At 60.3% G+C, this 16,152-nt stretch overlaps 1 protein-coding gene across 1 annotated transcript in view; it reads right to left on the bottom strand.

Annotated features, from left to right (window-relative positions):
• Positions 1–16,152, bottom strand: part of LOC122381574 (serine/threonine-protein kinase NLK-like) — a 43,136-nt gene that overhangs the window by 20,701 nt on the left and 6,283 nt on the right. Inside the window, exons 3-4 of the mRNA XM_043365910.1 lie at positions 8,150–8,279; positions 4,607–4,662 (exon numbers count right to left, since the gene is read on the bottom strand). Of these exons, the coding sequence (XP_043221845.1) occupies positions 4,607–4,662; positions 8,150–8,279 (186 nt within the window). The remainder of the gene's footprint in view (positions 1–4,606; positions 4,663–8,149; positions 8,280–16,152) is intronic.

Below are 16,152 nucleotides of genomic sequence, written 5' to 3'. Positions count from 1 at the left end.
TCACACGGAACTGGCATGGTGTTCTATGGCCGGTGTGAGCCCGCCTCCTGGGTCGCCGCTGTCACCAAGCCCCTGCACGTGGGCGAAGGACCCGGCGACCCGGTCTGGTCGCGATAGTGCGTCGCACCCCGCGTGTCACTCTGCGAGACACGCGTGCAGCCGTGCTCCAGTTTCGCCGCTGCTGCGCGGACAGCGGCGCGGGGGGGGGCGGGGGCGGGGGATGACAGCTCACGTGTGGTCGACTCAGCAGTCGCAGCACCCCAGCAGCGTCCAGACAGCTCCTTACCCGCCCTGGGTACCGCCCCGAGCACAGTCGGCCCTGGGGCTCCGAGCTAGCCGCAATCAACAACGGTCTCTCGCCACAACACGCCGGGCGTCCCGTAACGCCTCGAGCAGCGGTCCGGCGGCTCGTCGGCCTCCACCCTCCCTCCGGGCCAGCCCAACATCGGCGGCAAACACAAACAAACACAAACACGGAGCGGCCGTGAGCCCGCAGGTCGTAACCCGCCCCTCCGGGCCAGATGACGGCGAGTGAGCCGCACACCAGCGGCACAAATGGACCGCGATGGCGAGACGAGCAGTCATCACACGCCGACGGAGGAAGATTCCGGCTGAATTTCCCCCTGTTCGTGTGGCGTCCCACCGCCCGAATGTCCTTTTAATGTGCCGGGGCCGTGCCAAGCGAAAGGGTCGATCGACCGGCCGGCCGGGGCGCTGTATTCAGTGCCAGCGAGAGCCGCATTCTCAGCTCCCTTTCAGCTTCCCTGTCCCCTTTCTCCCACCACGCCGCGTCTCTCCCCGAGCCGGGTGCGCCCAGTGGTCGAGTCGTACCGAACCGGCCGCTTTGTGCGAGGCCGGTCTGCGCCGAGGCCAACCCTGTGAAAACAAGGACAGCCCCGTCATAACTCGTCTGCGGCGCGGCACAATGGGCCCCGCCGCGCCGGCCGCTCGCCACCCTTTGTCGCCAACGCGCTGTGAACGCCGTCAAACCTGAGTTTTTATCGGCGCAGGACAGGGTGCCGCAGTCTGGGACCGGGGAGGGCTGGGCCCGACGGGGTTCCTCCTCATGGTCCCCGCCCAGCGACAGCACCGGTGGGAGAGCGGCCGGGGCCGCGAGATCGACACCGAACAGCCCTCCGGAACGGCGGACACACGGTGAAACCCGCACCGAGGACGGCCCGACCTGGCAACGCTGACCCGATTTCAGCGCTGCGTAATTCGCCGCGGCTTAATTTATGGAGCCCATATAAACTTGATTACGATCGGCTCGTTTAATTGCGACAGCTGGTAAGAACGAGCTGGAGAGTCACACTTTATCCTCGGAATCCTATCACTGATGAGGAAGGGGTCCCGGAGACAGCTCTCAGCATATTGAGAGCGTGTTTCCGCCCGCGACGGCGTCAACAACGGGCCACCAGGGCCGCGACCAAACAATAGAATTTCATCCCCTGTGGAGTACCTCTGCGCTACCGAGCAGCATCGAACCGCTCTCCGCGGTCGGTGTACTCGGGCAGGGTACACGGTGTACCGCGCGGCAGCCATCTGCCGCCGCTGATGGGTCCGATGACGCCGCGGCCGCCGCCGGTCGATGCCGCCCGCTCGTCCGGCACGTGCCGCCGACAGAGGGTCCGCCGCCATCAGCCGGGGCTGATCATCGCATCCCCCACCCAATCGGCGCCGACGCCACTCGGCTGTCCTCTCCCGTCCGTCATCCGCTCGCCCCCCGGCCGGACCCCCGTCCCCTGTTGCTAACGTGCTCATTGATCCCCACAGTCGGCTGCAGTATTCACTGGCGGCCGCCCCACCCCACCAACCCCTCCGTACCGTCAGATTCCCGACCCCTAGCGTTCGCCCCCTCCGCCAGTCCCGCCCCTGGCAGGACAGGCATCTGAGCACTGCGACAACACAGCTCCCGATCGTCAGCAGGGCCGCGCAGGGGAAGGGTGCCACGACAATCACCAGATCGCCCCACCGAACGACCAGCGGCAGTCGAGTAAAAAATCACTCTCTGTTATTATTCATGTAGGCGCCGATTACCCGTAGCAGCTCATAAGCCAATATGGCACCGCCCAGCGAGTGGGGATGAATTAGAACTCGGCAGAAGCCGGCCAACGGCGATGGTGGCCGGCGGAGAGAGGGTCTGTAGGAGTAGCGGGAGGACTGGAGAGAGGGTATCGGCCGGCCGGCAGGGATAAGAAACAAGGCAAACAGAACGGCGGGAAAGCAGGGCACGCAGCAAATGAGAGCGGATGAAACGGCCCACACAAAGAGCAAAACAGCCGACACTGCGAGAACGAGAGCCGAAAGAGGTGAGACAGAGGAACGGAGGGCGACAAAAGGTCGCAGACAGACGGATATCACCCAACAGAGGCGCACGAGACAGAGAAGCGGGCTATATCGAATAAGACAGAGGCGAGGAGCAAGTACTCCTGTAGAGGCGATCTGCGCGCAGAGGGGCAGAGCAGAGCAAAAAGAAGTAAAGGATAAAAACGGGATAGGAACAAGGCGGGTCACGTTGATTAGAGACTGGGACATCCAAAGTTAAACCATAAACACACGCAGATAAGACTTTCCCCGCGAGTCCCTTCCTCTGCTTGGCCCGGCGCTGTGCAGGTGTGCACTGTGCACGCGCCCGGGTGACCGGTGCACCCGATTACATAACCCCACGGGCTGTGCGCAGACCCGGCCAGTCGAGTGAGTGACGCACGCGGCACGCGCACGCACCTGGGTCGGGTCAGAGGCGCCACGCGCGCTCACCCGGCAGCGAAGCCGGTGACGGAAGAGACAGCGAGCCGTGCAGACAGGTTACCCTAGTACGCACGGTCCGACGCAGTGACAGAGAGGATTAGACGCACCTGCGCGATTTCGGTTGACAAGGGATTTATGTTGACATGATGACATGACGTCTATCAATGTGCTGACGGGACACCATCCGCCTGGTTTCCCTGGCAACACCTTGAATCCATTAACGCATCTCGTTGGCCGCTCGTCCAACCCAGATCCTTGATACAGCAACCGAGTAATGTTTGACATACTCGGTACTATTGGGCCTTCACTTGAAGTCAGATTACTTCTGTGCGCATCCCTACCTACCGCACGCAGTTCATACTAAATCGCTGCATTACACCGAACTCAGCTGCGCTCGGTGCCTGACGACAGGTGTTAGCTGTGCTGGCACATCACATAATTCGCTCAACAACGGCCAAGCGAAATGCTGTCAAGCGAGTCAATAAAACACACTGAACGGCGCTAACATCGAGGCAACGCCATTGCATAACCTTCCCAGGCAGCTGTGTTGCAAACACCTCTGTAAGACAGCTATGCTAGTGAAGTCAGCAACCCAACTAGCTTCTGGGAAACAGCTCCTCTTACCGGGCCGGCCTGTGGTCCATTGCCGCCTGAATATTGCGACCATCTCCCTCTGTAATCCTCCTCCCTCTATCGTTATCTCTAATGTGTTTCATGTCGTACCTCCGATCAACATCTTTCAATTTACCTCGCTTTCTTCCTCTCACACTATCCCTCCCTCCCTCTACCTCTCCGGAGAGTTCTCTCCCACTCTCCCGGGTGTCCTTGCCCGCTGTGTTTCGGCCGCCGTCGTGTTACGTGCCGGCGCTGTTTACGCGTCCGTCCGACAGTGGCGCGATGATTGGGCCAGTCCCCAGTGCGGTGACCCCGCCTCACCCGGCCGGCCAGGACCGAGCGGTGCTGTTGACCCCGCCCGGGCGTCCCGCGCACACACCGGCCCGATCGGAAGGCAGCGTCGGCCTGCGCTTCTCTGCACGACTCTCGCCCGTCGTCTCTCGTGTTTTGAATTTGTCTCTCTCTCTCTTCACTTAACCATTCCTCGTATTTCTCAGAGGCACAGCGCGCACGCGGCTGCGTGGTCCACCGCCTGCCCACTGGTCCGCCCGTCACCACCCGAGTGATCTACTAGACGCCCGCCCGCCGCCCGCCCTTCGCTCCAACAAAGAGCACACGCCGTCGAAGCAGCGCGTGGGTCCGCCGTGCGGCCGGCCTCGACCACAGTGCTACAGAGAACGGCTGTGCCAGCTCGCCGCCGCGACCCTGACGCAATCACTGTCGGGCTGAGGCAGCTCCAACGACCCCGTTCTGTCGCCGGCCGAGCCGCTCAATATGACCGGACACACAGAGCCGGCGGTCGAGTGGCGATACGGGCGACCGAGGCGCGTGCGACGGAGGACGCGGCGCCGAGTGATGAAACATGCAGGCGTATCGAGTGTGAGACGTGGGACGATTGGCTCAGTTTAGAAAAGGTGGTGAGATATCCGAAGCAGTGTGTGGCGAGGTGAAGGGGGTTTGATGAGGCGGCGTATCATTTTCTGCATGTATACCGATGCCCGGGAGAAGATTAATGGAACCCGTGAGCTCACTCAGGCTCGACTGATGATTCTAAAGTGGGTATTACTTCGAATCGCGATACCATGAAATGAGAATTTCCATCAGGATACGTAGTTTCTGATATCGCTGCTCAACTTACAGCCGCGCATAACCATAATTACCACATCACACTGAAGCAATCATACCTACGGCTAGCGGCGACATTTATCGAGCAGCAAACCTTTGCCGTCAGCGAAAAGGATACATTTCCTGGAAGAAGTCCACGTGTGGAGGCTGCAGGATGTCCAACGCCGAGAGAACCTGCCGACAGACAAACAGAAACAAGTCTCACTCACTGAATCGAGAACAAGCAAACAACATATACTTCAGTTGACACTCATTATTTCTCCGCACAACGCTGGGTAAATGCACGCTCTATATCACGAATATAAGCGAGAACTGAAAACACTTGACAGCTAAAAGCATTTCCAGTCATGTTTTACATCAGATTCTGCAGAAGACATCAAGTTGTTATCGCTCCGCGAAGCCATTGAGACGATGTCTATTTGAATTTCCATGGACGTGTGGGATGGTTACCAATCATTTTATAGTCAATACTGGGTAGCTGTGACGGGAAAACACGGAAGGGAATCCATCCTCTGAATTCCCCGATTTGTCATGAAACCGGCGGTGACGAGGCGACGGAGTTTCGCGCTACTGTAAACCAATGGTTAGATTGTTTATGGCACGGCCCATTCGTCGGCATAACTCTTCAATAAAGTCAAATAAGGAGACAGATAAGTTTAGTTAGTTTAATACTTTTATAACAGAAGAAGAGTAATATCTTGAGACTAGAAACACACAAACGGGTGCATGGTCGTTAAATTGGGCCTGCAACCAGAATGTTCGTATGACACCAGTTGCAAAGTGCTTCGGATGGCAACACACTTGCACAACGTTTGTCGTTTAACACAGCATTTACGATGACAATCCTCGCCCTACACCATACAGATTACCCAACCCACACCACAAAGCTTCAGAAACCCTTTCGGCAATCCCTTCAATCCCAATTTTGTTTTGCTAATCGGCTTTCTTTGTACAATACCATAGCACTGATTCTGCAACTGAGCTACACCATGCGATCTACCAGCTACAATAGCCATAGCCCGAGGACAATCGTTTTACGGTGCTTAGATCTTCAATCGCCATGATGAGATTGAAGGATGAGTGGACACTGGGCGAGCCCTGACGTCAGAGCCAGCCGACTCGGTTGCCGGGAAATGAGACCCACTCACTACTGCGATCAAACGCTTCACGTGCCGGGCGTCACGTGTGCCACACTGGCACGTGACGCGTTACTAGCGTCAGAGTCGGCCAATGACGCGGCGTGCATCGCGGTAGAATCATTACCAAACTGATACTGTCCAGTAATTAGTGCGGCGGCGAGAACGCGCGAAACAGAGGTGAGCCCAATCAGTGGTATTGACCTCTGCGGTGCGGTGTCTTTCCACCGACACCGAACACGAGCCGAGCACGACCGGAGACCGGCAGTGGCCAGCTCCCGCGTCATAAAGGCTGACCGCCGGCCGTCAGAGCGGTAGCTTTACTTGATTGGTGTTCGGTGACAGCGACCCGGCACAGCACGGTGGTCGCACGTCTGTCGCTGCCGAAGGTCGTGACGCTGTTGCCGCGCCCACCATGCCCAGACGGATCGGTGTGATTTGACACCTGGCAACCTTAGCAGCCTGCACAAACGCGCACCTGGCCCCGAGACCGCGTCCGCAGCAGCAGCTCGCCGCCTCAGAGCACGGAGAACTCGTAAAACTGCATCATTTATGTGGCATGCCAGGCGCTTCCGCACATCGAGCCTATGTACGACGAGCAAATCGCAACTGAATTACTCCGGCATTTACATTCTGATCCTAAACCATATTTGAGGCCTGTCATCAAATCCAAAATGGCGTCTTGCACGACCCCGCCTGAGGCCGTCCGTTCGAGTGAAAACTTCTCACAGCGGGCAGTGACAGCGGCCACTGACAGCAGCCGGCAGCAGCAGCGGCGCGTGCAGCGGTCGGCGGCCGGCTGAGGTGAGCTCGACAGACGGAAAGGAACGGCACGGCAGCGCAACATACACCCGTGTTCGTCTCCGTGAGTGGCCGCTCGCGCCCCTCGCCGGCCGTCTGTCGGCCGCTGCTGCGGCCCGCTTCATTAGCTGCCGGCCGGGCGGCGGTGGCGGCGGTGGCGGCGGCGGCGTCGGAGCGGCGGCGGCGGCGGCGGGCCGGTTCAAGGACCCGCTGCCAGCCGAACAAAGAGCCGACATGTGGCGGCCGGGCCGTCACCCGTCAGCGGCGTCCGCGCCGCCGACCCGACGACCCGTATGCCGTACATAGAGCGGCCGTTAGCCAGAGAACTGGTGGCCATCGTCGTCGACCCGCATGATAAACACAAACACGATGCTGGACGGACCTAACGTAGAGAGAGACCTATGGCGGCTTGACGGCTCGATCAGTGGCGCCGCCGAGCGGACCAGCTACAAACTTCAGCCGGGGCGGCCGGCGAGCGATCGGGTGCGTATTATTTAGGCCAGGGTTCATAGTGTCCAGGGCACAATGTGTCCAGTGCTCGAATTGGCCAGTGCCTTGAATTGGCCAGTGTTCACATTGTCCAGGGATTACATGGTCCAAAAGTGGCCAACTGGCTGCAGATAGGGTAAATTCAAAGAGGCCAGGGTTCATAATGTCCAGGGCACGATGTGTCCAGTGTTCAAAATGGCCAGGGTTCATAATGTCCAGGGCACGATGTGTCCAGTGTTCGAAAAGGCCAGGGTTCATAATGTCCAGGGCACGATGTGTCCAGTGTTCAAAATGGCCAGTGCCTTGAATGGGCCAGAGTTCATAGTGTCCAGGGATTACATAGTCAACGCAACCCAACCAAACCTAACCTAACCTAACCTAACCTAACCTAACCTAACCTAACCTAACCTAACCTAACCTAACCTAACCTAACCTAACCTAACCTAACCTAACCTAACCTAACCTAACCTAACCTAACCTAACCTAACCTAAGGTAATGATGTTTGCCTACCAGGGATAAGGAAAAAGTTTCTCGCATGAATAGATTGCAAGCAATAGTAAATCAAATATTTTTAGGTTAAGTGGTTATGCATCAGGCTTCAGGCCTTCGGCCTGAAGCCAGATACATAACCACTTAACCTAAAAATATTTGATTTACTATTGCCTGTAATCTCTCCTAAGGCATTGCCTTCGGCACTGCACTGCTTTGCATTGAGCTGATTCCGTGTTTTTTACATAATGACGTCACTTTCAGTGACTATGTAATCCCTGGACATTATGAACTTTGGCCCATTCAAGGCACTGGCCATTTTGAACACTGGACACATCGTGCCCTGGACATTATGAACCCTGGCCATTTCGAATACTGGACACATCGTGCCCTGGACATTATGAACCCTGGCCATTTTGAACACTGGACACATCGTGCCCTGGACATTATGAACCCTGGCCTCTTTGAATATACCCTATCTGCAGCCAGTTGGCCACATTTGGACCATGCAATCCCTGGACATTATGAACTCTGGCCCATTCAAGGCACTGGCCATTTTGACACTGGGCATAGCGTACCCTGGACATTATGAACCCTGGCCAGAATGAATGCTCCCCGAGCGATCAGCTGATGGCGTCCTCGGCTCGACCCCCTCCCCCTCCCCGACCGCCCCGCCCCACACTCAATACAGAGCCCCAACTAGCTCGAGCTTCCACGATCCAGCATCGGCACTAATTCTACTTACGTTGTCGTGTTTGAAGAAACAGAGCATCTTGAGCTCTCTGAAGACGCGCTTGGCAGAAACCAGGGTCTGGAAGACGTTAGGCATTTTCTTCAGCGCCACTCGTTTGCCGTCTCGTGGGTCTGTGACGGCCCTGAAACATCGGAAACACAACATGACGACTTGTTAGCCGGCTAGGCCTTGACAGCGCGCAACACAACAGCAGAGACGAACAAACAACCGACGAGATCGCGTCACAGAGGCGGCCGTGCCAGCGACAGGACAAGGTCGTCTTTTTCTGGTGGGACGCCGTCGGACAGGGAGAGGAAGTGAGCGGCAGCACGGCCGGGCCGGTCACGTTAGGCCATCCATCACATTCGAGCGTCGGTCGCCCGGACGCCGGCCCTCTTCCCATTCCTCAGGACGCTCATTCGATGCTGCCACCCATCTGTCATCTGGTATCTGCCCTCCCGGATCCCCAGTGTGGCCGAGCGGCCATTCAGTGTCGCAGTACGCAGCTCCCACACACAGTCTGCACGCCATACACGCGCAAACACTGCCGGCCGGCGCCCCAAAATTAGACCGGTCTCAGAGCGGCCAGTAAACACGGCACAGGGCGGACCCCACGCGTGGCCCGGCTCCGCGGCCGCGCCGCGCGCTCTGAAACTGCAGTCCGACATCAAGGACTCGGCACAGCAGCACGGACCGTGTTCGCCAACGGGCGTCCGGGGACGAAAGGACGCGCTTCGCTGGCTCCACAGTCCACAGTCTCCCACGCTCGCTGTGAGCCCGGACGGCCAAACATCGGCCGATGGGGTCCGTTTTTCGGCGTCGCTCACCGTCCAGCTTTGCTGCGCCCGCTGTGCGACAAAAACGCGAGCCGGCGAGCCGCACAGCAGCGCCCAAGGTGAGACGGCGCAGCTGCGCGGTCGTCCGGCGCGTCCGGTACCGATAGACTCGGACGGCCGCAGCGATACAGCCGGCTGGGCACGGCCGTCTGACAGCCGCGTGACAGCCATGTGACAGACGTCTCTGTAACGCGACAGATGACCGATACGTCGGCGTTGTGACGGTCCACAGGGGCGTGACCGGTCAGTACACCGCTCTGGTCGGTCCGGGTGCTTCTCTGACCTTATTGGTCCCTCAAACCCCACCAGTGCAGTCATCCACCAGACAGTGTATCACAGTTTCACTAGCACTGTCTGGTGTGTAAAATTGCCGTTTGCGGTCCAGACACCACACGAGCTCCCCCCCCCCCCCTGTCTAGCCGGCCAGTCTGCATCCGCCACAGTCGACCGCCCCATTTGTCTGCCGTCGCCCTCCCCGTGCTCTCGCGGTCCGTTCCGTCGCTACGGACGGCCTCGTCGGTACCCGCCACATACATCCCCCGTCGGTCCCCAGCGGCAGCCGGCATCTGTCGAGGGGACGGCCAGCCAGCCGCGCGGCGGTTTGGGTTTCAGCGACGCGACGGAGGGGCAACGAACGCCGCCGCCCCGCCGTCGGTTGCCGGCTGCGGCTGTCGTGTCCCGTCGCCGTGCCGCACCGCGCCCGCCCCTGTCCGGGTGCGCTCGGCAGCGGTGGCCCTGGGCCGCGCCGGCGAGAGCTGCCGCTCCACCTCAGCCTTGACGTGAATCGGCGCCGCTGGCGCTCGGCCGAGCGGAGAGAGGCCGGAGAGAGAGCTGCGTGCGCCCGCTGCGTAGTGCGTGGCGCCCACTGCGCAGAGGTCTACACGAGTTGTGGCCCGACGTGGGCATAACGCATAGGCTTAGCAGCACGCCGAGTGGTCGTGCTGGCCTAAGGCGCAGCTGCACGCACCGACATTACAGAATGGCATGACACACCATGACTCAACATGTAAAACATGGCCGAACGGCTAGCACCGTTCACCGAGCTAAGCATTGGCCAGCATAGCTCAGCACTCAGCAGACGACACACTTGCCTGACCCTCTGATACTGCCCAAGACACACCGTCAAGCAAACTCGTCAAAGTAATAGCACTAACAACAAAGACTGACAAGAAGAGCTAGCAACAGCGACAAGAGGTTGTATGGAAGAGTCCATTGCCCGCGGCAGCACCCAAGTCATCACAGGGTCACGTCGCCATCTCTAGAAGCGGCCGAGCGAGGACTGACAGGCGCCGGTCGCCGATGGGCCGTGACAGGACCACAGCCGATCGGGGGACGCCGGTGAAAACAGGGCGCCGGAGGGCATATTAGTCACGTGACATTTGGAACTTCTCCCTCCATGTGCCAAACGTCACGTGTACGTCACGGCATTCCATGTGCCAAACGTCACGTGTAAATTTAACGAACCTTGATCAAATCGCCCCAGGCGCCCTGTTCTCACCGTCGTCCCGATCGGGCGCTAACCGTGACCAGAGGGGGCAGCCGGGCGCTAACCGTGACCAGACCATCATAACGCCACGGCCGTGTAGGAGACAGCCGGACCAGGCCGAGTCATAGTCATCGAGTCAGTAACCGAGTCACAGTCACCGAGTCAAGCCGCCGAGTCAGAGAGCTACAATCATACAGTCAGCGAGAAAATGACTTAGTGAAGTGAATCATTAGATATGTGAATCAGTCAGTAGTAGTCAGCTAGCTAGTCGCGGTTTCATTCAAGCGCCTACCTCTCAGTACCCAGTAAATGTCGAACCAGCCCGGGTCTTTTACACGGAACTGACCGTTCACAGTCACCCATGGTCGCCAAGGTTGCTGTCTCAGCCATAGAGACGCAACAACAGAGATCGGATACCAACTGTTCCCAACCCGGAGCTAGGTCGCATCCGTGTCTTAGAATGGAGGCTCAGCGCTGCAGGGGATACGGATCCGGTGGCACGCAGATGGCTCGCGGCATGTCACAGCGTCCCCAACCATTCCGCGTATCCGACACATGTGTGCGGGCGCGAGTATGCCCGGATTTTCCTCCAGTGGCACCGCTGGAACTCTGAGGCGGAACTACGGAGCTGGGCCGTGGCAACCAGAGTTTGGAGCGCTCCAGGGGAGCTCCAGCGGGGCGGAGTCTACAGAGCACGTGGCGGAGAGCACGCCTCACAGGCCTGTGGTCCCAGATCGACAGGCCCCACACCAGTGCTCCCGTCGACAGTACTAGTAGCCAGGCCAGAACGGCAGAACAGGGAACATTGCAGCCAACCTGGATCTCACCCGTCTGACCTCGACCCAAGTGGCGTGTTTATCCCGCCGACCCCGGCCAGACCCGTCGGCCGGACTGGCCGACCTGACCCTGGCCAGACCTGCTCACCGGAAAAACGAAGGGAAAACACGCCTCACCGTCCCAACCCCCGCCGCCAAGGGAAGCCTCTCATGCGCGCTCAACCGCCAGCGTCCCAGCCAATAGGTGCACCGCCGCCGTATGGGGCGCGCGGCGCCGGACATGCCTCTGCCATGGCGGCGAGCACGCCGTTTTTGCCGCCGCCTGAGAGGGCATCGGCCGTGGCGGGGACCGGCGGGGGAGCTGACGAAATGGGACGGATCCAGTCACTCCCAGCACAGGGACTCCCTGCAACCCACGACCTGGCACCGGCTCCGGTTGCTCTTACGCCTACTCCGCATCGTCAGGAGCGATACATTATCCCTGGTATGAATAGCAACGCGCGCACCTACGCAATGCGCTGAGAACCATTAGGGTACTTACCAATTTATCTGGCTAGTGCGTATACCGACATCTGGGTAGATGTGTCTTTATTATACCTCTCACCCAGGAAATACCCACATACACTCACGAAGAAATCCGATTCCCGATCTAGCCATTCAGCCTGAAAACCATGCACCACCAAAGGCCAACAAAGCTACCCACACCAGTCACTCAACTCTGTTATCAGTTCCGAGCATTCACTCAGCTGTGAGATGCATTTGCATCCAGCCCTCAGAGCACACGGAACTGAGGCTCAGCGCTGCACGAATCAACGAATTTCCAGCGGGTCGCAATCCGGGCCTCACGAGCGGACAACAATCAAGATCGGGGCGGTGGATCAGTGGCCAGATGAGGCCGGGCCGCGGCCGCGGTCCCTGGCCCGGGGCCGGCGCACGGCACGGCAACGGGCCTCGTGCGGTCGCAGGGCGAGCTGGGAGCTCCGTCAGACCGCGCCAGTGACCACTCGACCGCTAGATCGACCGAACGACGACCGAACGGCCGCGCTGGGAACAAACGGGCAGACAGACGAACGGACAGACAGACCAGCAAACCAACAAACACATGCCTGTTCATATGAGTCAGGCTGGGTGAGCGACAAGTGCAGGACATATGACCGGAAAGGTTTGCTGAGCCGGAAGCCGATTTCTAAACTCTTATGGCGTAACGTGAGGGGAAGAGAGTATCCTGCCTTCATGCACAAATCGACCATCCGTTTCCCTTCCGACCGCCACCCACCCACCCCCCGTCCGTCCGCCCGTCCATCGCCGCGGGCATGTTGCTGGCGCTGACCATGACTATGAGTTCCACGCCGGGCCAGCCCCGCGCTACCGGGCCGGCAGCATCGGAAACGCTGACTAGCCGGGCACTCGGTCCGGGAAGGCACGTGGCAGACCAGTGTGACGCGTGACGAACGTTTGTGACGCGCCGGGCCGCCCGACCCCGCCCACTGGTGTATGACGCAGATCGCCCGGCCGAGTCAGACATCGCTCGACACGGTAGCGCCAGACGACTGACCAAATTCCCGTGAGCCAGGCCGGTCGTCGGAAACTCCAGCACTAACATGATAAAGTCACGTGGTGGTGACCGATCGGCGACGGATCGACATCGTGACGGCCATGTCGGCCGTGACGGTAGTTGTGAATCCCAACTCCTGTCGGAGCCACGGCCGCCGTCGGGCCGCTGTCGGGCTGCTGTCGACACAGCTGACCTTGCCGTCAGCTCTGCTATGGCGCCGTCCAACAGCGCTCTTTGTCCGCCCAAAACCAGTCCGGCACGGCCGGCCGGCCGGCGTGAGAGCCGTGCCGTGACGTCACCCCCGGTGGCCGGAGTGACGTCACGGCAGCAGCAGAGAGCGGGTGGTCCATTCATGGCGCCACCAGCGGCGGCCTGTCTCGACCGACATTCCTGTGTTCTGACCACGGTCAGCCAGCGTTGCTTCTCACGAATCACGGTGTGGCTCCAAGCCCCCGTGATAAGACCGGCACAGATAGGGAACGTCCAGCCGCCGTGACCTTTCGGCCCCCTCCAGGCGGGACGGGGCTATCACGGTTTACCGGCAGCGGTGCCGGTTATCGCCCCGCTACACAGTACCGGGGCTGGGCTGTCCGGCGGGCGTCAGCCGTGCAGCGACCGTCCGCCGCCGGTGCTCGGAAGAGACGTCGTTGACGGCTTCGGACGAACGTCATCGCCGGAAATCGCCACGTGGAACGGTCCCCCGAACGGCAACAAAGAGTTGGGCCGCCCGGTCAAAGGCCGGGCGGCGGAGCAGGTCACAAAGACCGACCAGTTGGTTCTACCGATCGACTACCGCAATGGGTCGGTGCCGGTACGCTGGCACATCACCACCCCCTCCGCCCACAGTCCGGTGCCCTTGCCAACACTCCTCGAGGCCCTCGCCACATCCCAGCCAATGCTGCCGACAGTTCAGTCCACACCTTGAACCCGACCTGACAGCTGTCAGCGCGGTGCTGATCGCTTCCCGGCAGTACAATGGCCCCGGCCATTATCAGAAGGTCGGTCCCAGTCCCCGGCGCCAGACCACCACCCTGCTCCGAGCGGCGGCGGGGCGGCACAGTGTGGTCGCGCCCCGCTGACCACAACTCCCGGGGATGTGGAGTGACCGACCCTCACTTCCCGGCACCCCCAGCAGCTGTGAGTCACGGCGCGGGATCACGATCGACACGCAGAGCTACCCCGCAGCGACCCACACCGAGAGAGAGAGCTACCAGCCACGGCCGGCTCTTAGAGAAACAATACACGCCCGGCATTGCCCCCGGCGGCGAGCGTAACGAGTTGAGGGATGGCATGCGTCGATTGCTCGACTTTCTCGTCTGCGGGGCAGGTTCGATTTCACAGTCTCTAAATGGGACGCGGTATCCGGTCACTATCGAGACCCGACCATCAGTCCGGAGATGTAAACAACAGCCCATATGAGGCCGACCCACGCAGTAGCGAGGACGCCACAGGGTGATGTACGCATTTATAATAATCGTGTACGATTCGGGTGGCTCTCGGTGTGAGAGCGCCTCTGGGCTCTGACAAAGTGAGTCTCTGGTGTACTCTCAGTACATTCTACTTCTAGGCGCCTCGAGGTACGCCTCAGGGGCGTCTCTGGTGCGTTTGGGAGGCAGCCAGGCACAACCGGGGACGGGACGGGGCGTGGGAACGGTCCGCCAATCAATACCCGCCAACGAGCCGGTCGGTGGTGCGACCGCACCGCCGCTCTCCATAACAGGGGAGGGACTATTTACAGACCCGCCGTCAGCCGCCAGACCAGCGGCAGCCGTCCCTTATGACAACACAGGGCGGCAGAGAGAGGGCATTGAGATACCATTCCATGCCGGGGAGGCTGTCAGACGAAAAAAAAAACATGTCGAGGTCCGATTTCGACTAGACTAGTCCAGCACTGCGCGGAGTCCTGCAATTTAGCGTACGATGGAGGCAGCAGAAGAGCAAATAACAATTTGGATGCACAAATCAATTAAATATAAATCTAGCCAGGCTGGTGGAGAGCGTTCCCGCTTATTTGTTGAGCCACACGTTGAAAGCAGATCACCCGATAAGCAGCCCATTTACAGCCACTCATTGAGGGCAGTAGCTATTGTTTTGCCGTTCCACTACTAACGCGCAGAACATGAAATACATCCCAGATCAGGAAAGCGCCGCCTGCTTTGCCAAAGACATTTCGGGAGCGTAGGGTGAGGTCACCAATGGAGGGCAGCTGTCCCAGTCGCAACTCGAGCCCGTCTCCGCGGCAGACCAAGCAGACCAGACGACAAAGGGCGGCTGTCGGCGGCGGGACAGGCCGGCGGGCGGCGGCGGGGCGGGCCGGGCGGCCGTGAAGACCAGCCCGCCGCGTCTCCGGCGCGTTATCAGCAGGTGGTGGCTGCGAACGCGCACACACCTGCCCGGCGTCGCGCACAAAGGCAGGCCCGACGCCGGCGCCGAGCTGGAGGTCAGTCGCCGGCGGCTGGCGAGCAGCCGGCCTCCAAACGGACGGCATCCGGTCACCGGCGGCCGCGGCAGCTCGGCCACCGGCCGCCCAGCGCCGCTCGAGGGCACCCGGGGACGCGGTGGGACGGTCGACCCAGCGCGTCACCCACCGACCGACCTCGGCCGGCCCAGCGGCCACGCGCTGGCGGCCACACACCAACTGGGTTAGGCAATCAGAGCCGCGACGAGTGGCGTCACCCAGCCGGTCGGGACCGGCTGCGCCCAATCGGCCCGGCTGAGCCAGCCTGACTCACACGGACTGGGACTGAGAGCCAGCGATGGGCTACACGCGCCGGGCTGTGTCGACTAGACGGCAGGGACGCCGCAGTGAAAATTGATGGGACGCGTGGGGCGGCGTGCAGCGCTGACGGCCGCGCCGCGCCGCACGATACGGGGTCATGGTGTAGAGGTCTGCAGCCGGGGCGCCACCGCACCAAGAGGTCGTGACCGACCGTAGAGGGGTGCCAATGAGCTCTGCCCACCACATCACCACTGCGGGACACTGGGGCTCAGCTCAGCGGAGACGGGACGCGGCGGGATGAGTCGCCTGTCTCCTCAGCTTACGTTACACCGAAATCAACATGATCAATTGAGCGGTGCCGCTTTCAGGACCTGCTAAGGACAGCAGAGGTCGTGCAGTGGATGCAGAGGTTAGACGCCGCTCGGCGCCATTGGTCTACTGACGTACCCCCTGACCCGGCACTCTCTCACCCGGCGGGCGGGCGGGCAGGGATGGCACCAAGGCTAAGTGCTGCCGCGCGCGCACGCCATCACTCAAACTCTCTCCCTCGGTACGCCCTCTTAGATGTAAGCCCGGCTCGTCCGTACCGAGCAATACGGATCTTACTGGACGGTGTGACTTACTCAGGTCAGAGTGCTGATCA

The sequence above is a fragment of the Amphibalanus amphitrite genome, unplaced genomic scaffold (assembly GCF_019059575.1).
Source record: "Amphibalanus amphitrite isolate SeventyFive unplaced genomic scaffold, NRLGWU_Aamphi_draft 000122F_arrow, whole genome shotgun sequence".
In the NCBI taxonomy this organism is placed as follows: Eukaryota; Metazoa; Arthropoda; class Thecostraca; order Balanomorpha; family Balanidae; genus Amphibalanus; species Amphibalanus amphitrite.
Note: the sequence above shows the minus strand (reverse complement) of the source record. Positions and strands in the feature narration are given on the sequence as shown.